The sequence below is a fragment of the Myotis nattereri genome, assembly GCF_964212035.1.
Source record: "Myotis nattereri genome assembly, chromosome: 20".
NCBI lineage: Eukaryota > Metazoa > Chordata > Mammalia > Chiroptera > Vespertilionidae > Myotis > Myotis nattereri.
In genome coordinates, this window is record NC_138096.1 from 4,677,085 (window position 1) to 4,701,149 (window position 24,065).

The window sequence follows — 24,065 nt, forward strand, 5'->3', positions numbered from 1 at the left end:
ACGACGTTCGGAAGGGAGGCCCCTGAGGAGTCCCCGTGCCCTTCCCCGATCCCCCCCATGCGAGTGGTTTAGTCCCCTCGGACCCCAGACCTCCAGGCATCTCTAGGGCTTCACCCCCTTCGCCCCACTGGGCTGATGCCCCCGTCTCTCCTCTCTCCTCCCACCTGGACGCGGCCTTTGATCGGGCCTCCCAGGATGACACCTGGGTTGGCCCACTCTGCCTGGGGTTCCTTTTCCAAATATATTGTTATTCATGCCAGAGAGGGAGGGAGAGGGGGAGCAAGAGAGAAGCATCCATGATCAGAGAGCATCATGGACCGGCTGCCTCCTGCACGCCCCACTGGGGATGGAGCCCACAACCCGGGCATGTGCCCTGACCGGGAATCGAACCGTGCCCTCCTGGTTCCTAGGTTGAAGCTCAACCACTGGGCCACGCCGGCCGGACTCAGCCTGGCTTCCGACCTGAGTTTCACCCCAGGGCTCCGTCCAGGACCCCTCTCCACATCCAAGACCCTTTCGCCGGGATGTGGAGGTAGGACGTCGCAGGGGCCCACACTTCCCAGGGCAGCCCTGCGGGTGGAGTGTTTGGAGCTGAGGGTCTGGGACTCCACCCTGTGTCTCACCCTGTGTCTCACGGCAGGTGGACAGTCACTATGAAGGCTGAGGTTAAGGTCCCCCGTTTCCCACCAGGGAAGGGGACATGAGCGTCCAGGGAAGGGAGCAGGGGTGCAAGAAAGACGGTGGGCTTTTGGAGGAGGCAGCCTTGGGTGTCTACCCGCCACGGAGGGAGGGACACCCATGCGCCCAGCTGTGCTTCCTCAAGGCTCCTGACCTCCCAGAACGGCAATTTCCGGCCGTTCACCCAACAGGACGCTGCAAGGTGGGATGGAGGGAAAAGATTTCAAAAGGAGAGAAAATTGAACTCCGAATGGGAATTAAAAATGAATTACAATTAGACCGCAATCTTTTCTGTTGTTGTTGTTAATCCTCACCCGAGGACATGTTCCCATTGATTTTTAGGGAGAGTGGGAGAGAGAGGGAAAGACAGAGAGAAACACCGGTGGGAGAGAAACACATCGATGGGTAGCCTCCGGCATGTGCCCTGACCAGGGCCGGGGCCGGGGAGGAGCCTGCAACCTAAGTACGTGCCCTCGACTGGAATCAAACCCGGGACCCTTTGGTCTGCAGGCCGACGCTCTATCCACTGAGCCAAACCAGCCAGGGCTAGACTGTAATCTTTGAATCTCCATCTCAAAAAGCAGAGAGGGAAATCAGGCCAAATACACAGGAATTGTTGTTCTCTATTTAAAAAAAAGTAACTTTAGCAGAGCTGAACTCTCCACTCTGTGCAAAGGGGACTGGCCCCTTTCCATGCACAGATGTTGGGTCATCCTCAAACTATGAGAACTGCCTGTTCCCTCCAGCCCTCGGCCTCCACCTCCCCCTGAGACCTTGGCTGCCTCATCTCAGCTTCGAGACGGATCAAACAGTCTGGCGAGCGTGGCTCAGGGGTGGAGCAGTGACCTGTGAACCAGGAGGTCACGGTTCGATTCCCCATCAGGGCACATGCCTAGGTTGTAGGCTCCATCCCCAGTAGGGGGCGTAAGGAGGGAGCCGATCCATGATTCTCTCTCATCATTGATGTTTCTCTCTCTACCTCCCTCTCCCTTCCTCTCTGAAATCAATAAAAATATATATATTTTTAAAAACCAAGACAGAGCAAACAGAAAGCAGGCTAGGGCTCAGTACACAGCAAAGGGCAAGGACACGGGTCGGGGAGGCAGTAAAAGAGAAGTCTGTTTTCAATTGGGCAGAAATGCTGAGTTCATACGGCCCATTCAGCACACTGCCCTCCAGACTGGAATTATCCAAGAATCTCTGAACTTTAAATTCTTGGAGCCAACAGTTCAAAGTGCAGCAGTTGGGGGAAAGTGGAAAAATTCAATCTGTGCCTTTGTGGATGGCTCACCACCACCAGCAGCAGCAGCGGCAGCCTAAAGCAACAATTAGTCTCATTCATTGCGTGAACTCGTGTACTTGGATAAGGCCAAGAAGCTATGTTCCTGCTTGTGGCTTGTAAAATTGAAACCCCCAAGCAGATGGCCCCAAATAGAACCGTAGATCTAAACCGGGAAGCATTCAAGCCAAAGCAGGTAATGACACGTGCCTACAAGGTGGTCCCTCCACATGAATCCCAAAGCCATTGATTTAAGGGAAAACAAGGCTAATTGTTTTAATAGCTTTTAAAAGAATAAGGGAAAGAATTGATAGAGGAATGCCCGGCCGGCGTGGCTCAGTTGCTTGAGCCTCGACCTAGGTATGAACCAGGAGGTCAGGGTTCGATTCCCGGTCAGGGCACATGCCCGGGTTGTGGGCTCCATCCCCAGTGTGGGGCGTGCAGGAGACAGCCAATCGTTGATTCTCTATCATCATGGATGTTTCTCTCTCTCTCTCCCTTCCTCTCTGAAGTCAATAAAAATATATTTTTAAAAAAAAAATCGGTTTCTGGTTTCTGGAGGCACTGGCCTCATTGTAATACATGTAGACGAAGGGTGCCAAGTGCAGCTGAAGGTCAAAGCTCTCCCTCTTCCTAGGTTGTGTCCTGCCTCTAGTCCGTCTGACCAGCTCATCTGTCAGGGCCTGGAGGCCTGCTGGCTCGTGAAGATCTTGGCTACGGACGTGGGACTGACTGCAGCCTCCAGCTTTGCTTTCTGGCTTCCCAGCCCTGCAGGCTCCCTGATCCGAACTTCTAAATGTCTCCCAACCTCTAACTTCTCATGATCCGCATCGGGCACGGCTCCTGGTTTTGTTTTTTTCAGGCGTTCTGTCTCGATGGTCTTCCCTGAGGGCCGCAGTGCGAGGAGTCTCGCTGCCTGACCTGGCAGATGCGTCTGTCCTTCGGCAAATACTTTGAGTTGAATGCGTTTCCTATGTCTTTTCTGTGAAAAAGCACTCACGGTGCCTGGTACGGCCACTAATGACAAACACATGTTCCAATAATCCTTCTTAAACGCTGTCAGGCTTTCTTAGTCTGGCACTGCTTTTCCCTTTTCAAGTTGCCTATAAATAGTTCCTCCGAGTGTCTTTTTGGTTGGGTGTTTTTATTTTATTTTTTATATATTTTTATTGATTTCAGAGAGGAAGGGAGAGGGAGAGAGAGTGAGAAACGTCCATGATGAGAGAGCATCATGGAACGGCTGCCTCCTGCACGCCCCGCACTGGGGATCCAGCCTACAACCCGGGCCTGTGCCCTGAGCGGGAATTGAACGGTGACCTCCTGGTTCCTAGGTTGACTGACGCTCAACCACTGAGCCACGCCGGCCGGGTCAAAGTGTCTTTTTGAAACAATTTCATGTTCTACTGGTATCTCCATTAATTAATAAGTTGAATAAATGTTGCACGGGTTAAAAGAAAAGAAAAAAAAAAGAGCCCTAGCCAGTTTGGCTCAGTGGATAGAGCATCAGCCTGCAGACTGAAGGGTTGCAGATCTGATTCTGGTCAAGGGCACGTGCCCAGGTTGCGGGCTCGATCCCCAGTGTGGGGCGTGCAGGAGGCAGCTGATCAATGATTCTCCCTCACCACTGATGTCTCCCTCTCTCTCTCTCTCTCTCTCTCTCTCTCTCTCTGCTTCCTCTCTGAAATCAATAAAAATATATTTTTAAAAAATCTTTTAAAAAAAGAGAATGAAACATCGTTTTGTCAGAACGGAGAGCAATACCAAGCTTCCAACAGATCAGGCGATGGTGTCACTGGGGTGAATGGTAAGAGCGCTGATCCTCGGACATGTGGCCCCCCAGGAAGTTGGAGGAAAGGGACAGAGTCAGATTCAGCTTCGTAAACTGTCCCCCGCCCCCAACTCCAGAACCCAGCGGCTCCCCCCTCGGCCGGGATGGTTACCTGGAGCAACACCTTCCCACGGGCACCAACGAGCCCCCCACGCATCAGGATCCTGAAAATCTCCGACCACGGAACTCACCCACGCACGTTCCCTCCTCGGAAAAGCGGTAGCCCTGCTCGCACTCGCAGCGGAAGGTCCCCGGGTGGTTGTTGCAGACGGCGTGGCTCCCACACACCGAGGGCTGCTCCGAGCACTCGTCGATGTCTACAGTGAGTTCAGGAAACACGAAGCAGCCTCGTGTTAACCTCTTCCCACGTCACTGCGTACATGACGCAGAAAGCACTGCTGCTTGCGGGGGGCGGGTTGGGAGGGACTAAACCCAGGCAAAACCCCAACCCAAAGGGTGTTCAGTTTTTTGTTTTCTTTTAAATATATTTTTTTATTGATTTTTTACGGAGAGGAAGGGAGAGGGACAGAGAGTAAGAAACATCGATCAGAGAGAAACATCCATCAGCTGCCTCCTGCACACTCCTTACGGGGGATGTGCCTGCAACCAAGGTACATGCCCTTGACCGGAATCGAACCTGGGACCTTTCAGTCCGCAGGCCGACGCTCTATCCAGTGAGCCACACCGGCTAGGGCGAGTGTTCAGTTTTTGAACATATACTGCAGCCCCACCGGCGTTGCTCAGTGGTTGACCCATGAACCAGGAGGTTACGGTTCGATTCCGGTCAAGGGCTCATCCCCAGTAGGGGACACGCAGAAGGCAGCCGATCCATGATTCTCTCTTATCGTTGATGTTTCTATCTCTCTCTCCCTCGCCCCCTCTCTCAGAAATCAATATTTTTTTTAAAAGACCATTCCGGCTCCCACTGCCCCCAGCTCCCAGGATGCTCCAGCCCAGATGTCTGGACGCCGTGTGCGGACGGCAGGGCCCCAAGACTCCCGCTCGGCTGCCAAAGCAACTAGCACAGGGAGAGTTTCAATCCAAGCGACAGAACAGCATGGCCACGGGAACGTTTCCAAGCTCCGTTCTCCCCGGGAAGCTTTAGGGACGGGGACTTTGTGTGTTTCAAAAAAGCGACTTTGGCCCGGCCGGCGTTGGCTCCGTGGTCCAGCCCTGACCTATGAACCAGGAGGTCACGGTTCAATTCCCGGTCAGGGCACACGTCCAGGTTGCAGGCTCGGTCCCCCCAGGGTGGGGCGTGCAGGAGGCAGCCGATCCATGATTCCTTCTCATCACGGATGTTTCTCCCTCTCCCTCTCCCTTCCTCTCTGAAATCAATAAAAAAATATTTTCTAAAAAAGGGTGAGCCTCTGTAGTTCACACCAACGTGCCTGGGGGCGTCATGTTCCAAGGTTACATGCAGCGCTGGTTTCAGCTCCCCTCTGCACCTGTGCGGGGTGTGGCCTCACAGATTCTTCTCTGGCATCTGGAAGGGGCAGTGCCCATCACGGTGCCAGGGGACGCCTGGGCATGCCAGTCTCACCTCGGGGCCTCGTCCCCTCCCGCGTCATCTGGACCACAGGCTGTGGACACCTCCCCGCGGCCTCCCCCATGGCCCCCCCCACCCCCCGCGGCTGAGCCGAGGCTGTACCGTGGCAGGTGCGTCCGTCCCCCCGGAAGCCGATGGCGCACTCGCAGGCGAACTGGTTCCCGGCGCCGGGCTGACAGGCTGCGTTGGTGTCGCACCCGTGAGTGCCGATGTAGCAGGGGTTCTGCAGGGCGTCCGGGGAGCCGTCTGCGAGGACAGAGACACTGAGAGGTGAGTCCTCGGAACGCTCCCCCCACAGAGGAAGGCGGGTGGAGGCCGTGGTCCCGGGACAGGGGAGCAGCTGGCGGATGCTCCGGTGAAGCATCTTCCCCATCAGATCCCATGCAGAACAGGCCATAAGGCAATTTTGCCGGAAAATGACAAAAATCACGCCCGGCCGGCGTGGCTCAGGGGTTGAGCATCACCCTATGAGCTAGGACAGACGTGGGCAAACTACGGCCCGCGGGCCGGATCTGGCCCGTTTGAAATGAATAAAACTAAAAAAAAAAAAGACCGTACCCTTTTATGTAATGATGTTTACTTTGAATTTATATTAGTTCATACAAACACTCCATCCATGCTTTTGTTCCGGCCTCCGGTCCAGGTTAAGAACCCATTGTGGCCCTCGAGTCAAAAAGTTTGCCCACCCCTGAGCTAGGAGGTCACGGTTTGATTCCCGGTCAGGGCACATGCCCGGGTTGCAGGCTTGAACCCCAGTAGGGGGCGTGCAGGAGGCAGCCGATCCATGATTCTCTCTCATCATTGATGTTTCTCTCTCCCTCTCCCTTCCTCTCTGAAATCAATACAATTTTTTTTTTTTAAAAAAAGAATACGCCCAGAGCACCGAGACACAGGCGCACGAGGGCCGGTGGGAGCTGTGTCTCACCCCGCACAGGCCCGATGGAGTTGCTGAGAGCGAAGCGCAGGATCCGCTCCTCCTGGTTGTACAGCACGAACACGCTGTCCACCGAGAGCTGCTGGGTGCTGGGCGGGGCCGGCCGGGCCCCGTCGTGGACGCACTCCTGGAAGGTGATGGTCTGGCGCCACTGGTACGTGTGGATGCTCGCAGGGGCCGCGGGCCCCGTCACCGTGTACTCCCGCGTGGAGGAGGATGTGATCACTGGATGCAGGAGGGACACGGGTGGGGAGAGAAAGGAGAGGGCGTGAGGATGCGGTGACTTCCCTCAGGGTCAGACCCATCCTACCGGAGGTCTCCCCAGGGGAGACTGCAATGGAGCCAGTCAATGAGATTGTTCATTTATTTCTTGTTGTTGTTGTTGTTGTTAATCCGCACCCAAGAATACTTTCCCATTGGTGTTCAGAGAGAGCGGGAGAGAGAGGGAAAGACAGACAGAAACATCGATGGAAGAGAAATCCATTGAATGGTGGCCTCCTGTATGTGCCTTAAACAGGGCCTGGGCTGGGGAGGAGCCTGCAACCAAGGTACGTGCCCTTGACCAGAATCGGACCCGGGTCCCTATGGTCCACAGGCAGACACTATCCACTGAAGCCACACCAGCCAGGGCAAGACCGTTTATTTCCAATGGGGACTCCTTCTGCTACCTGGATTTCCCCTACCGTTATGGGTCTTATTTGCATCAGTAATATTTGTTGCTTTTTTCCCCCATCAAGTGCTTCTAAGTTCTTAAGCTGCCCAGAGCCAACCTAAAGATTACAGGCTAGTGGACGCCTGGCTGGCGTGGCTCAGGGGTTGAGCATCGACCTATGAACCAGAAGATCACGGTTTGATTCCTGATCAGGGCACATGCCCGGGTTGTGGGCTCCATCCCCAGTGTGGGGTGTGCAGGAGGCAGCCCATCCATGATTCCCTCTCATCATTGATGTTTCTCTCCCTCTCTCCCTCTCCCTTCCTCTCTGAAATGAACAAAAATTAAAGTAAATAAATAACAAATAAAAATTCTCTGGAGGGAGTGATACGACGTCTGGCAGTGGGGAAAGGCGATGTTACTAAGGTGTCACCCCCGTTTCGCTCTCTGCGGCCCAGGAGACGGGCTGTCCCGGTGGCACTGGGAGCCTCGGGCCCCGGGGTGCCCTCACCGCCGCGGGAGTAGTGGTAGAGCTCCGTGTAGGGCTCGATGTGCACGGAGGCGCCGACCGGGATCTGCGGCACGCGGCCCTCCAGCTCCGTGTCGATGGTCAGGTGCCCGTGCTCGTCGATGCCGCTGAAGCGCTGCTTGATGACCAGCTTGCCCGGGTGCCCCACGAAGGTCACCTCGGCCTGGCGGGTGAACTCGCCCCCTGGAAAGCAAGGTCATTCGGTCACTCTGCCGTCAGAAGAGACGGCCACCCCGACGCCCGCCCTGGGCTCACAGGGCTGGTCAGGGGCCGTGGAGTCGAACCTCCTCTGTGGGTGCTTCAGGGGATGCTGGTAGGAATGGGGCTGGGGACCCCCGAGGACAGAGCTGGGGCACCCAGGGGGCCCCACGGAGTCACCCGCAGAGAGAGGCCGCCTCCCAGCCACAGACCGGCCTCCGAGATGGGTTGGCTCAGGGCTTGTGCTGAAGACGGGCATTTTCAACTCATGAGGAGAAGGGACAATGAGAAATACCCAAGCTTTAGGATGGGTGAGCCAGGCGGGCAGAATTCTAAATATTATTTAGAATATTCGTAAATATTATTCACGAAAGAAGACTGGTCCTCTTACCACCAGGTCTTTCTCCCAGAACAAAAAGCTTGTCAGTGAGTTGTCCTTAGACGTGGAGTTCCCTTTCCACTCATCCCCAGTCCCTATCTCCCTTACCCCCACCCCACGCCCGGGCCATGGACTTTAATGGGTGATGTCAATACCTGTGATGCTGAACCCGTGCCTGAATCCGTCTTGCTCCACCGCAAACATCCACCCGATGATGCCGCCGACAGGGGCCAGGGGCAGCAGGGAGTAGCCCACGGTCTCGGGGATGGTGCTGATGGCTGTGTAGGAGCGCCCCTGGTTCATCACCACATAGGAGTGCAGGTCCGTGTTCTCAAACACCACGGGGACCGGGCTGCTCCCCACGAAGATCCTCCCTTTCACCTTGCCGTTCACTCGCTGGGGGGACCCTGCGAGGGAAACAAAGGGAGAAGCCAGTCCTTCATAAGGGAAGAACAGGATAGGCCCTGGGCCTGTAGCGCAAGAGGCAAGCCTGGCCGGTGTGGCTCAGTGGTTGAGCGTCCACCTATGAACCAGGAGGTCACGGTTCGATTCCCGGTCAGGGCACATGCCTGGGTTGCGGGCTCGATCCCCAGTGTGGGGTGTGCAGGAGGCAGCCGATCCGTGATGCTCTCTCATCATGGATGTTTCTCTCTCTCTCTCCTTCTACCTTCCTCTCTGAAATCAATAAAATTTTTAGAAAAGTAGCAAGAATCCAACAAATAATTAAACCATGAGACTCCTCCAGGGCATGTATAGGATGTTAAAACGTGGGACCGGACGATTCGTACGATCCGAGCTTCTGCCAAGCACACTCAGCATTCCCGGCTTGGACGCTTGGCACGGGAAAGGCCCCAGGGGCCACGCCTGGAGAAGGTGGTTTTGCTGCTGATTCTGGAAGCTTCTCCCAGGGTATCCAAGCCAAGCCCCATGCAACGCTCAGGCACACCACCCCTGGGCGGTGCAACTTGGAAGGAAATACGTTTACAGATGTTGAAAACATTCCCCCAAATGAACACACGGACACAAAAATCCTCTCTCGTTGCCCAAGTCAGTACAACAACCCTCCCTTGATCGAATTAGGACCCAGAAGGGAACACGGTTCCTGTTCGTTGCTGTTTGTTTGTTTTTTTAGCAAATTAAAACGGCGATGGCAGGGGATCTGAAAAACAGGAAGGCGCTTCCAAGTTTTACTGAGTCAAACTTGGGGAAGCAACTGCATTTCCTCACGAAACACAAAGAAAACGGCCAGTGACACGTGAGGCCTTCTGGCATCCGAAGGGACAAATGCTCCGTACGGCGGGGTTTCTGTCGCTTTTGTTTTCATTGGAGTTTATGGCCGCGGGCTCCCCTGGGACGCACGCTGAGTAAACTGTGTCTGGGCTCTCACGACCGGAGAAACGGCCTGGTCCGCAAGTGACAGCTGGATCCAATTTGGAGTTTGGGGCTCAAGGGGTTGAGCGTCGACCTCTGAACCGGGAGGTCACGGTTCCATTCCCGGTCGGGGCACAGGCCGGGGCTGCAGCTGGATCCCCAGTGTGGGGCGTGCAGGAGGCCGCCGGTCCATGATTCTCTCTGATCATTGATGTTTCTCTCTCTCTCCCTCTCCCTTCCTCTCTGAAACCAATAAAAATATTTAGGCCGCCCGCCCTCCTCCCGGCCCACGAATGAGCACAGAAAGCAGACCTTCGGCCACGCACTGCCGGCCATTCCCGGTGTAGCCGGCGACGCAGCTGCAGCAGAAGCCGGTGGCGTAGTCCCGGCACTCGGCGTGCACGGAGCACTGGTGTCGGCTGTTGGCGCACGTGGGCCGGGAATCCGTGTTGTAGCTGAAGACTGCGGAGGAAGCACAGGGCACCTGTGAGCAGGTCTCGGGGCTCTGCGGCAGGAGCGGGTCACACGGGGCCCCCCAGCCCTGCAGGGATAATGGCACTCGGCCAGGCGGCTCAGGGTCCGGGCTCACCGCCTGGAGCCACGTAAATGGTGTGGTGGCTCCATCTGTCACACCCCACGCACATGGGGCTACAACAGCGGTTCTCAACCTGTGGGTCTCGACCCCTTTGGGGGTCGAGCGACCCTTTCATAGGGGTCGCCTAAAACCATGGGAAAACACATATATAATGACATATTGTTTTTGTGATGAATCACTGCTTTAATGATGTTTAATTTGTAACAATGAAATCGGGGGTCACCACAACATGAGGAACTGCATGAAAGGGTGGCGGCATTAGGAGGGTTGAGAACCACTGGGCTACAAGGAGTGTAGAAATCACAGGTGAATGATCAAAAAGTGCTCTAATCTCCCCGGCCAGCATGGCTCTGTGGTTGGGTGTCGACCTATGAATCAGGAGGTCAGGGTTCGATTCCCGGGTTGTGGGCTCAGTCCTCAGTGGGGGGCGTGCAGGAGGCAGCCGATCAGTGATTCTCTCTCATCATTGATGCTTCTCTCTCTCTCTCCCTCCACCTTCCTCTCTGAGATCAATAAAAATATATTTTTTAAAAAGTGCTCTAATTTAATTTGCATCAGTCTCAGGTCACCCCATCAGACAGCTGTCTTAGTCTGGTGTCCCTCTGACGAGTCAAAAAGATCAGCTTCGCCGAAACTGGTTTGGCTCAGTGGATAGAGCGTCGGCCTGCGGACTGAAAGGTCCCAGGTTCGATTCCGGTCAAGGGCATGTACCTTGGTTGCGGGCACATCCCCAGTAGGGAGTGTGCAGGAGGCAGCTGATCGATGTTTCTCTCTCATCAATGTTTCTAACTCTCTATCTCTCTTCCTTCCTCTCTGTCAAAAATCAATAAAATATATTAAAAAAAAAAAAAAAAAGATCAGCTTCACATTTTAAAGGGGCCTTAAGGTGTTTTTTTTTAACTGTTTTTTAATTTTCCCATTTTAATGACTTCAGAGTATTTTGAAATTATTTTGCCTCTTCTCTCCAGGCAATAACTAAGAAGCTCTTATGCTCAAAAGCTGATTAGGCCCTAGCTGGTTTGTCTCAATGGATAGCGTGTTGGCCTGCGGACTGAAGGGTCCTGGGTTCGATTCCAGTCAAGGGCATGTACCTCGGTTGCAGGCTCCTCCCAGGCCCGGGCCCTGGTCAGGGTGCATGGAGGAGGCAACCAATTGATGTGTTTCTCTCATATTTATGTTTCTCTCTGTCTTTCCCTCTCTCTTCCACTTCCCTAAAAATCAATGGGAAAATATCCTCGGAGGAAGATTTAAAAAAAAAAAAAAAGCTGATTAAAAAGACGTCTTCAATTCCTTTCACTCAAGAAACAAAAAGAATTCTGCCTACTTTTAAAATTCTACCTCCTTGGTTCAATTTGTTAGCATTAGGAACGGACTCGTTATACTCCACAATCCAGAGGAAATTGATTCGGAAAGAAAGCTCAAATGCACATGTCGGGGGTGGACTTTTAAAGCGGGGAGCGATCCGGTTTATAACCGACTGTTCCGAGTGAAGATACAAGTGAAGTTTAAACCAGGAAGGTTCTATGCGTCCCAGACGCCCGGAGGAAATTTCCAGTGGGTGTAGAGGCGGCGTTTGGCGTCGGAAACCCTGGGCCCCCACGCTGAACACACGTGACTGCAGCCTGCTTCACTCCAGCCGAGGGCCCGGCGCCCGGTGGGTCCCCATGGCCTGCGTATCTGTGGGTGACTATTCAGATAACGCCAGGAATGCACGGCGGGCCGCGGAAGGCTGACCTCCCCGCCAGAAACAGCGAAATAACCGAGATAAAGGGACAGAGAAACATCTGTTTCAGGCACATGTCGGGTTCAAATCTAGGCGTGGACTAATACCGAGCAATGCACCACCATATGTTGCCGTTGGCGTCAGATAGGACAGCATTTCAACAGGACGGCTTCACGAGGGAGAATGTCAGAGACGCCTCGATCGGGTGACAGCTCAGATCGCAACAGCTGGGAGTAAACAACCCGACACATCTGGGGAGCTGTCCCCCTGAAGCCAGCTGCAAGAGCCAAGTGCCACGCAGGCAGGGATGTCTGCATCACCCCAGGAGAGTCAGGGTGCAGGGTGGGGAGCCCCAAGACACGGACCCACGTCCTGGTCTGGACACGCAAGTTCAACGTCTCCACTTCCGAGCCTTGGAAGATAGTAACGAGCTTACTGGCCCTGGCCCCCAGCTCTCGTCCAGGCTTCGGAAGACACAAAAACAAACATGTGTGGCTATCGTCAGGAGACAAATTAGAACGAGTAAGAAGAAATAAAAGTGAGGCCCGGCCGGCGTGGCTCGGAGGTTGAGCATCAGCCCATGAACCAAGAGGTCCCGGTTCGATTCCCCGGCAGGGCACATGCCCAGGTTGCAGGCTCAATGCCCAGTAGGGAGCATGCAGGAGGCAGCCGATCGATGATTCTCTCTCTCTCTCTCTTTTTTCCCCCCAATGATTCTCTCTTATCATTGAGGTTTCTATTTCTCTCTCCCTCTCCCATCCTCTCTGAAATCAATAAAAAAAATCTATATATTTTTTTTGAGTGACTATGTGGAATGGATAACTTCGTAACAGAAACAGTAGAGTCTCATTAAACATTATTTAAAGGCCTGGACCATCCCATCTACATGAATCTCAATGGACTATAAGTCACCCTGAAGAGCAAAAATGAGTGAACACAGCTGAGCTTGGACTTCTTTTACAAGACAAATCAAAGCATGCTGGCTTTCCCTCAAAATGTAGCAAAAACCTGATAGAATACAGTTGACTAGAAGATAGTGCACTTTAAAAGGGAGGTCTCGGGGGGAAAGGTGGGGGAGAAGGGAGTTATCTACTTGTTCTGTATTTTAAAATCTTCTCAAACCGACTCTGAAACTAACCGGAGCTGGGAATAATGAACTCTTCTCCTGCCAAAGCCGAGAGGAAATAAATGTCAAAGATAACTGTGTCCACGGCCAAAGGAACGTCGACAATGTTTTTTCAGGTGGCCGAAAGTACTTCTGATCTCAGAAATCACAAATAAGAAAAATCTGACTTTCAAAATACTTCTAAAAGCCCTTTTCTCCCCTAAAACAGACCAGAGGGCCCTGGCCGGTGTGGCTCCGTGGATAGAGCGTCGGCCTGCGGACCGAAGGGTCCCGGGTTCGATTCCGGTCAAGGGCACGTACCACAGTTGCAGGCTCCTCCCGGGCCGGGACCCTGGTCCGGGCATGTGCAGGAGGCAACCCATCGATGTGTTTCTCTCGCATTGATGTTTTTCTCTGTCTTTCCCTCTCTCTTCCTCCACTCTCTCTAAAAAAATCAATGGAAAAATATCCTCGGGCAAGGATGAACATCAAAGGCACGGAGCCTGTGAGCTCCCACCCCTACTTCCCAGCTCTCGCCCTCACAACCCACCCCAGAACACACACCTCGGACCTGCTCCAGCACCTGTCCTGTGTCCAGAAACCCAAGCGCCCTAGAGTATTCTCACGGCAACAGCGGCAGGCTTACCGACTTCCGACTCCTCCACCTCATCCACATCGATGACCTGCGGGTGCTGCTGGGGGAACCTGGCGCCGGGCAGCTGGAAGGACCGGGTCCTCTCGGTGGGAGGCCTGGCAGGCCTGGCGGTGGCCGGGCGGCTGGGGGACAAGGCTCGGTGCCTGGTGGTGCCGGTGTCTCCCCTCCTCGGGGTCTCATAGGGGAAGGGTGTGGTGCCCAGGTCCTCCGGGCCCAGACTGGTCACCGAGTCGTAATCTTCATCATCGTAGTCTTCTCCGTCGTCCGGTCTGAGGTTCACGTCCGAGGACACCACGCCGCTGGCTGTGTCGGGGCCCCCGATCTCAAACACCCAGACGCCCTGCTGCCCGGAGTTGCTGCTCCTACGAGAAAGGACAGACTTCTGGGCAACAGGCCCTGCTCCCCGGACAGAAGGAGCCCAGGGATCCGTGTCCACCTGAAACCCAGGGGCCTGGAGGGCGGGAGAGCCGACTGGGTCTGTGTGGCCATCATGCTAGGGGCACCGACAGACTCTTGGGGACCCGCTAGAATGCTAAGAAATATTCACCACGCTCGTTAGCCGTGATGGCGTTACTCTGATTAAAGAAGGCCCGTTCTGCCCTCACCGGTCTGGCTCAGTGGATAGAGCATAGGCCTGCAGGGCTGAAGGGTCCCAGGTTCGATTCGGGTCAAGGGGACATGCCTGGGTTGCGGGCTCTATCCCCAGTAGGGGGCGTGCAGGAGGCAGCCAATCAATGATTCTCTCTCATCATTGATGTTTCTATCTCTCTCTCCCTCTCTAAAATCAATTAAAAAAAACAACAACATTTTGACCCAGTCAGTGATCCCACTTCTAGGAATATATCCCAAGAAACCAGAAACACCAGTCAGAAAGGATATATGCACCCCTATGTTCATAGCAGCACAATTCACCATAGCTAAGATTTGGAAACAGCCTAAGTGCCCATCAGCAGATGAATGGATTAGAAAACTGTGGTACATCTACACAATGGAATACTACGCTGCTGTAAAAAAGAAGGAATTCTTACAATTTGCAACAGCATGGATGGAACTGGAGAGCATTATGCTAAGTGAAATATGCCAGTCAATGAAGGAAAAATACCACATGATCTCACTCATTTATGGATAATAAAGACCATTATAAACTGATGAACAAAAATAGATACAGAGGCAGAGCATCATTGAACAGACTGTCAAACTACAGAGGGAAGGTCAGGGAGGGTCGGGGGTGCGAGTAAGAGATCAACCGAAGGACTTGTATGCATGCATATAAGCATAACCAATGGACACAAGACACTGGGGGGTACGGGAGGCCGGGGAATGTCAAGGGGAAATAAAAAAGGAGACATATGTAATACTCTTCGTAATATTTTAAGCAATAAAACAAAATTTAAAAAATAAATAAAAAATAAAAACAAAAAACACAAAAATAAAAAGTACCACAGAATAGAAAAACTATATCCAACACTGCAACCCAAGGGAATTTTTTAGGGAATGTTCTGTGATGCCCATTATATCATCCTTAATAAGATAATCACGGGCCCTAGCCGGTTTGGCTCAGTAGATAGAGCATCGTCCTAGGGACTGAAAGGTCCCAGGTTCGATTCCGGTCAAGGGCATGTAGCATGTACCTTGGTTGCAGGCACATCCCCAGTAGGGTGTGTGCAGGAGGCAGCTGATCGATGCTTCTCTCTCACTGATGTTTCTAACTCTCTATCCCTCTCCCTTCCTCTCTGTAAAAAAATCAAAATATATTTAAAAAAAAAAAGATAATCACGGGCTATGCTTATTCTCAGGGGGTGTCTACGGAAGAACGAAGGCAGACACTTACTTGGCCAAATTGCCGATCGAGTCTCTGTCGTTAGCAAATATGTTATACGCCCCGTCGCTGCTCAACACGAGTCCCACCAGCCCTTGGCTGAAGGCGACCATGGCGGGGACCTGGCTCTGGTCGCGCTTGGAGAAGGTCGAGGTGAACTGCAGGCCGTCTTCGGGGTACAGGAAGATGGCGTAGGAGCTGGAACCGGAGGAGGCCAGGACCGCCTGGAACGTGTTTCTCTGCGAAGACGAGTCAAAAGGCAGTCACTCGGGCAAGTGGCCACATCTTCCCAGGGGCCCTGCAGCAGACCAGACGCCCCATGTGGGAAGATGGCGGTGTCCCCCCAACTTATCCTAGAAGCAGCGCTTTTAGGTATTTCCAGGAAAGCGCCACTTCCACGCCCCTGAGGCTGGCCCGCCGGAAAGGGCCTTTGTGTAAGGACTGCGTTCCCGATGCCGGGCCCGTCGTATGGTGCCTCACCACGTAGCCCTCCCACCGGTCCTAGGAAGGAGGTGGCTGTATCTCCATCCACGTGGAAATGGATGCTTTGGGCCTTTCAAGTTTCTCCCCACTGTGTAATCCTATGAAAATTAAACGATGGTGGGGCCGAGAGACCGAGGCTGGTCCCCAAAGGGTAACTCAGACCTGGAGCCGGCTTCTCCGCCCACTTCCTCACCAGAGATGCCCACCTGGACGTGGGAGGACTCCTGTCTGAAACATTCCCATGGTGCCCGTGGTTTCTGTCTCCCCAGCTAGACTGTGGGCTTCTACAGCTAGACTTCTTTTATTTTTTAATATATTTTATTGATTTTTTATATATTTTATTGATATTTTAATATATTTTATTTATTGAGGGATAGAGGGTTAGAAACATCCATGAGAGAGAAACATCGATCAGCTGCCTCCTGCACACCCCCTACGTGGGGATGTGCCCGCAACCAAGGTACATGCCCTTGACCGGAATCGAACCTGGGACCCTTCAGTCCGCAGGCCGACGCTCTATCCACTGAGCCAAACCGGTTAGGGCTGGAACTGGCTTTCTTCAACCCAGTCATCCCTGAGACAGAGACCGCGAGCCTTGCAGAAATGGAGCTGGAGGTATCAGCCCGCCATGACCCAATGTCGCACAAGCCAGGCTACGCCCCCTGCTAGGCTCCACGCCCTGGTCCCTGGGTGCGCACTCACCTGGTCCTCCTGGGCAGGGGCCTCGCTGGGGCCTCGGTACGGGGCCACGGATTCCCAGGTGACCACCACGGCGCTCGCGGGCTGGAAGGACACGCCCGGGAACCCCCTCTGGACACACTCGGCGGCCAGCTGGGTGACGGCGGGGGAGGAGTCCTCGCGGTAGTAGACCTTCCCGAGGCCGTCGGTGGTGTCCAGGTCGGCCAGGAAGGGCGCCACGGCCCCGAAGGTGGGTGGGAAGAGCCCGGGGTGGGATTCTGCGGCCGGGGGTTCGCTCGTGGCAATGAGGCCATTCGTGGTGACCTGTCGAAACGAAGCAGAGTTCAAAGGAGCCCCCTTTCCACGGGGGAGGCGGAGCGCCCACTCGGAGGACGCGGTCACAGGGGCCCGCGCGAAGTCAAGTGCCACCGGATCGAAACCACGCAACTGATGGTGGGAATCGGCACCTGTTCCCTGGGCAGAGTCCTGTGGAAGGGGCACAGCTGGATGCTGGCATCCTCCAGTCCCCGCCCCCTGGACACTAAGGGTCTCAGAGTCTCAGGCTCCCCTAGGTGCCTGCTCCATGTTCTGCAAAGAGCCGTTCGACATCCGTCATTATTTATTTATTTTTTAATACTTTTATTCATTTCAGAGAGGAAGGGAGAGGGTGAGAGAGATAGAAACATCCATGTTGACAGAGAATCATTGATCGGCTGCCTCCTGCACGCCCCACACTGGGGATCGAGCCCGCAATCGAGGTATGTGCCCTGATCGGGAATCCAACCGTGACCATGACCTCCAGGTTCATGGGTCAATACTCAACCACGGAGCCACGCCAGCCGGCTGGGCAGTATCCACATTCTTCAGATGAAGAAAACGAGGGAAGCACATCGAGTTTTCCAAAGGTACCAGTAAGGGGCGACATCGGGATGTGACCACGGGGAGCCCACGTCCCCATGGGCTGCCTCCTCATCGCGCTGCAGCTTTCTTGAAATCGGTTATCCCTGCCTGGGAACGGGTGTCACCGTTCTCATCCCGTGGAAACCCAGGCTGCTCGGGAACGTGGGAAAGAGACCCAGCCCCATGTGGAGGGAGGAGCCCTGGCCTCCTGCAAAGCCTCACGAGAATGAGGTTTTGACCCCACTCATGTCCTCATTCGTGCACAACCCACTGATGCCATAGAACCCACTGCACGGGTCTGTTTACTTCGAGAATCTGAGAATAATAAAAAAGATCCCTGTCGGCCGGCATGGCTCAGTGGTTTGAGCGTCAACCTTTGAACCAGGAGGTCACGGTTCGATTCCCGGTCAGGGCACAGGCCTGGGTTGCAGGCTCGATCCTCAGTGGGGAGCGTGCAGGAGGCAGCCGATCAGTGATTCTCTCTCATCATTGATGTTTATCTCTCTCTCTCTCTCTCCCTCTCCCGGCCTCTCTAAAATCAATTTTTTTAAAAATGTATTTTTTAAAAATCCCTAATCAGATGGTAGAGTCGTAGCAAATGGCCCTCAGCTTGCACTGTGAGAGGCTGTGGTTGGAAAAACACCAGGGCAGAAGGGACTCGCCTGGACTGCCCAGATCTGTCCAGGCCACTTATCTCCCTCCCTCCCCCACCCACATCCTTACCCTTAAGCCACTTCACACCCTGTTCCTGGAGGAGGAGTCAGGGGTAGACAAAAAGGACAGAAACTGGCCCGGCCAGTGTAGCTCAGTGGTTGCTCACATCAACCTATGAACCAGGAGGTCCCAGTTCGATTCCCGGTCAGGGCACAGGCCCGGGTTGTGGGCTCCATCCCCAGGAGGGGGCGTGCAGGAGGCAACTGATCAATGATGATGTTTCTATGTCTCTCTCCCTCTCTCTGAAACCAATAAAAACGTCTTTAAAAAAAAGAAAAAGAAAAAAGGACAGGAACTGAAGACGCAGCCCTTGCGACATGCCCAGAACCGGGTGAAAGGCTCCGTGGGGTGGAGCCCGGGACAGGGAGTTTTGGGAGTGAACTTTGCACACCTCCCTTTTCACCCAGCTCCCCGGGCTGTGAGCTGCTTGGGGACACGCTTCCCATCACCACCTGGCACCGGCCTGGAGATTCCACAATACTCGGACGGGCTGCGAGGAGGGGTCAGGGATGAGCTGGCCCAGCTGGCCGGCCCCACCCCCATTCCGACACCTCCCAGCTGGGCGGGCGGGCAGGTGAGAGCGTGGGAAAGGGCTCGCTCGCTCAAGATGCCAGGAGTTGGCAATCCCCAGCTGCTCCGGGGGGAGTCACACACAGGACCACATACAGACAGCTCACGTTCTAAAAATCTGTCTTCGAGAAGACTGCCAGGGCCTTTTATGACTGAGAATCTGGGCCAAGGAATGTTCCTATTCCCACAAGAAATGCTCTCAGCCCTCGGCCTCGAAGCCCTGCGGACACTCTGGACGGGGCCCAGATGACCCCCCTGAGCGTCAGGGTTGGACAACGAGTTTCAGCCGGTGTTCCTGCATGGTCAGCTCCGTGGTCTGTCATCACCAAGAAAGATGACATCACAGATACATGTCATGCACAACAGCCGGAAGTTTCATTCGATTCTTAGCTTTAAACTGCCCCCCCCCCCCCAGCCCCGTAAACTTTATTCTTCAGACACACCGTTAGTGGCGGGTATGCAGGAGGGGGCAGCCAATTGATGATTCTCTCTTATCATTGATGTTTCTTATTTTTTTCTTTTTTTTCTTTTTTTAATATATTTTATTGATTTTTTACAGAGAGGAAGGGAGAGAGATAGAGAGTTAGAAACATCGATGAGAGAGAAACATCGATCAGCTGCCTCCTGCACATCTCCTACTGGGGATGTGCCCGCAACCCAGGTACATGCCCTTGACCGGAATCGAACCTGGGACCTTTCAGTCCGCAAGCCGACGCTCTATCCACTGAGCCAAACCGGTTTCGGCGCATTGATGTTTCTATCTCTCTCTCCCTTCCTCTCTGACATCACTAAAAGTATTTCTTAAAGAAATAGTCACTTTTTTAGAGACACATGCTAGAATATTTAGAATGAAATAAAATTATTTGGGATCTGCTTAAGGATAACTCATTTAGGTGAGGGTGGGTATTGGGAATAGGTGAATAGAAATGAATCAAAACAAGTCATAGATTGCCCAGCCGGCGTGGCTCAGTGGTTGAGCATCCACCTATGAACCAGGAGGTCTCGGTTCGATTCCCGGTCAAGGCCACATGCCCAGGTTGTGGGCTCCATCCCCAGTAGGGGGCGTGCAGGAGGCAGCCGGTCCATGATTCTCTCTCATTGTTGATGTTTCTATCTCTCTCTCCTTCTCCCTCCCTCTCTGAAATCAATAAAAATATACTTTTTAAAATAAGAGACAAGCCATAAATCGATACTTGTTGAAGCTGGGTGATCCCCAGGAATGTGTTCTAATAGTCTATTTTTGCATATGTTTGGGATTTTCCAGAATAAAACATTTTTGTAAAAAAAAGACAATGAATACGACTGATGTACAGTTTGGCGGGAAGGGCAGCCGCTTTTACAGGTGAGCCAACGCTAATGTCCTGCCATCCGGAGAAGGGCCTGGGGATTCCTCTAAATTCCGCCCTCTCCCAGACCTGCCCCCATCCCACCGCGGCCCTCCCCACCCCCCACCCCCCGCCGCGGATTTCCAGGAATGTTCACCGCACTGGGTGCGCCAGACTGTGATAATGAGCAGAAGGTGCAGGCGCAAGCACAGTTAGGAATTAATGGGACGTTACAGAGCCTTGAGGCCCCAGGCGCAGGGCCCTGAGTGCAGAAACAATGCCGAAGCCTGAGGATTACCCACGCAAGCAGGCACCAACCAGCACTGCCTTCTGGTCCCCATTGGTGCCACTTAAAAAATGCCATGGGCGCGGCTGGGGTGGCTCAGTGGTTGAGCATCAACCTATGAATTAGGACAGTGGTCGGCAAACTCATTAGTCAACAGAGCCAAATACCAACAGTACGGCGGTTGAAATGTCTTTTGAGAGCCAAATTTTTTTAAACTTAAACTATATAGGTAGGCACATTGTTATTCGCTTAATTAGGGTCCTCCTAAGGCTTACGAAGGGCCACATTCAAGGGGCCAAAGAGCCACATGTGTCTCTCGAGCCGCAGTTTGCCGACCACGGAACTAGGAGGTCATAGTTTGATTCCCGGTCAGGGCATGTGCCCAGGTTGCAGGCTCGATCCCCAGTGTGGGGCATGCAGGAGGCAGCCAATCCATGATCCTCTCTCATCATGGATGTTTCTCTCTCTCTCTCCCTCTCCCTTCCTCTCTGAAATCAATAAAAGGATACTTTTAAAAAATAAAATGGAACCGATGACATGTTGGCGTCCTTACGGTAAAAGGCACACTGAAGTGAAACAACCACCATCGTTTACGTTTAAATGAGCCTGGCCGGGTCCCCAGGGCAGAAAGCAGGCTGGGGTGGCGGGAGAGCCTTCGCCAAAACAGATGTGGTTGGTTAGAGAACGAGGGAGGTCGGTGCAAATGAGAAACAAATGGGGCCTCTTAGAAATACAAAGGGCTGCACCAGAGGACAATGACAGTCCTGAGGTTGCAAAAGCGAGCTCCTTGGGCAGGAGGAAGCACCAACTTAAGGTAAAATAATGTAGGGGAAAGCATGGAAAGGCAACAAACTTCATACTTTAAAAAAATACATATATATATATATATTATTGATTTCAGAGAGGAAGGGAGAGGGAGAGAGAGAAAGAAACATCAATGATGAGAGAGAATCATGCATCAACTGCCTCCCGCATGCCCCACACTGGGGATCAAGCCCGCAACCCAGGCATGTGCACCCTGACGGGTAATCGAACCAGGACCTCCTGGTTCATAGGTCGATGCTCAACCACTGAGCCCCGCCAGCCGGGCGAGGCAACAAACTTTACAGGCTGCTAAATCTGAGGCCGCTTATTGATGCCATTTGCATTGTTTAAAAATGTCATGCAGCCATGCCTCTATTCATGTATCTGAAGTAGACAAGGAAATGACTAGAGACGTAAGTTAGCTTCATGTCCCAGGGACAGCGAGCAAGGGATGCAACCAAGACCTAAACCCACATCTGCGGGAGCCCCTGAGCTGCACTTTCCGGAATATTTGGGCCGCCGACTTAGAGACATTGGGAGCAAAAGTCATGGAGGCTGCAAAGCCACTTGGGATGGCGCCCAGGTTAGAGATTGCACAGCTAGAAAAGCTGGAAAGCTAAAAGGGTCTGAGAAAAGAAAAACTTGATAAAGGAGCCATGGAAATTGCAAGTGCCCAGGTGGAGGCTGGTGGATTTCAACCTCGAACCCCGAGAGGCCTGGGGTCCGACCCACCGCAGTTCTTAAGGCATCGTCACTCCAGGTACCTCATTCAACCCAGCAGACCAAGCATCAATGTCACCGCATTCATTCATCACCGGAGAGAAAGTGCATTTCAGCTGACAGGCCTTGCCTAGATCTGCTATATACACTCCAGGTGCCAGGACAAAACTCTTGAGTCCAAATTATAAGTAGTTTCCATGAACCCCCCAGAGCCAGAGAAATGAGTCTGGCTTGAATTAGAAATGGCAACAAAAGGATGAGTTGAGCCCTAACCGGTTTGGCTCAGTGGATAGAGCGTCGGCCTGCAGACTGAAGGGTCGCAGGTTCGATTCCGGTCAAGGGCATGTACCTGGGTTGCAGGCACATCCCCAGTGGGAGGTGTGCAGGCGGCAGTTGATCGATGTTTCTAACTCTCTATCCCTCCCCCTTCCTCTCTGTAAAAAATCAATTAAAAAATATATATATATTTTTAAAAAGGATGAGTCGATAAAAGTAAGGGACAACCTAGGGGTGATCGTGAAGAGATGAGTCAACGTTTGCGACTTAATCCAGTTCCTATCGAACGCACAACTTTGGGTGGGGTTGCCCATCTCCTCTGCAGGAAATGTTTCCCTGAGATGACCTTCCAGCGTGTTCAGATGCTGGAGGGTCTTCACATTTTAATTCTGTGTGTCTGTCGGAGAAGAGGAGCCATGTCCGCTCCTCAGCATTCCCCAACAGGAGACGATGGGGGCGGAGGGGAGGGCTGTCCAAATCCCGAGTTTCTTGGCCGGAACGTGCCCCTCCTCACACCTGACACCTGGGTTTGCCTGCGCCACCTGGAGCCCTAGGACTCCTTCATCTGGGTGACACGAATCCCTTCACGCGAACGCAATCCCTTAATTTGAATTTAGAGGGAAGCTATGGGGAAAGGATTCAGCATTCATCGCCTTTCCGGAATGACCATCCGTCAGCGTACCTCAAAGGCCCCAGTGGCAAGGGATCGCTCTCCTTCCCCACCCCCCCGCCCCGCCCAAATATATTTTTATTGATTTCGGAAGGCAAGGGGACGCTCTTCCTGACAGAAGCATGCCAGCTAATAAATGTCAGAAGGATGATGGGAACGACACAAACAACATAAAACACACCATTTGGCAACCTTCACTCACTATTGATTCAGGCAAAGATCATCAGGGGATGCGAACCCTTTTGGGGGGAAAGGTTGCCGGGGGAGGGGACAGTTGCCGGGCCAAATCGGCCCCCCTTAGTCAGCTCCCTGCTGGCAGGGGAAAAACATCACCTAAAGGACATGACCTGGACGTTGTCTCCTTCGCCCTGGCAGCCAGCAGAGCCATAGCCAGACGTGGCTTGCCTCCAGTTCCGGGAACATGCCAGGCTGGGTCCCAGCTGCATGCACTGGCAGTCCCTCCCCCCTGCAACAGCCTCTCCATGCCCCCTCCACCCACTGAAACGGAACCGACCTTTCAAGGAACCTCCTCTTGTAGCCTTCCCGGCGTCCCCAGCCCACAACAACCCCGCCGTCCATCCCCACACGCGTGGGGCTTGATGTCTGAAAGTTTTGGTCAGACACAGACTCGAGAGGGAATCCTAGTTTGGGCATTGAACGGTGGGATGGCCTGGAGCAATGACTAATTGTTATTACCGTTCCTTCAGCTGAAAAGGCAACCACCGGGGGAGTTGTTTGGAGGATTAAACAATGTACAAAGAGGGAGTCCCTGACACGGGAGGGCGGAGAGGCTGGTCAGATCACGGTTTTATTCTCCGTGGGTGTTCCTGCCCGTTTCTAGGCTGGTGCCCAGAGCCGTGCAGACCACCTGGGTCCTGCTCACACGCCCCGTCCGTTCAGTGTCTCAGGCAGCGCCCGTGAGGGTGTCCACCAGCTCAGCGCGCATCTACATGGCTATGGAACGTGGTCGATGCTGGGACCCCCAGATCCCCGTCACCCCCTGAGAATGCGGTGTCACCCAGGGTCACACCTCCTTCCCTTCAGCCCTTATCCGGGGACTGATCGCTGTCATGGCCCAGAGGCTGGGCGCTCATGGGGACAGGAGACCATCCCACCTTCAGAGCAACGGGGGAGGGGAGGCTGGCCGAGACCTTTGTAGGGACTGAGACCTTTGATTCCCTCGGTCAGCCCTCTTCAGCCCCTCGGTGTGGAGCTGAGTTGCGCCCCAAATGCAATAATCTGCCTGCCGAGCGGCATCTCAGAGTCAGTCCCCCAGGAACCCAGCCTCGAGTACAGACATAAGATCACAGCAAGCGCTGAGATTCTTTCTCATAGAAATGCCCAT

At 53.6% G+C, this 24,065-nt stretch overlaps 1 protein-coding gene across 1 annotated transcript in view; it reads right to left on the reverse strand.

Moving 5' to 3' along the window:
- NID1 (nidogen 1) overlaps nt 1-24,065 on the reverse strand; it is a gene marked incomplete at its 5' end in the record, with an annotated part of 40,569 nt that overhangs the window by 14,834 nt on the left and 1,670 nt on the right. The window contains 9 exons of the mRNA XM_081114516.1: nt 3,977-4,102; nt 5,437-5,580; nt 6,260-6,493; nt 7,432-7,632; nt 8,182-8,433; nt 9,710-9,859; nt 13,467-13,837; nt 15,307-15,533; nt 16,480-16,779. Coding sequence (XP_080970642.1) covers nt 3,977-4,102; nt 5,437-5,580; nt 6,260-6,493; nt 7,432-7,632; nt 8,182-8,433; nt 9,710-9,859; nt 13,467-13,837; nt 15,307-15,533; nt 16,480-16,779 — 2,005 coding nt within the window. The remainder of the gene's footprint in view (nt 1-3,976; nt 4,103-5,436; nt 5,581-6,259; nt 6,494-7,431; nt 7,633-8,181; nt 8,434-9,709; nt 9,860-13,466; nt 13,838-15,306; nt 15,534-16,479; nt 16,780-24,065) is intronic.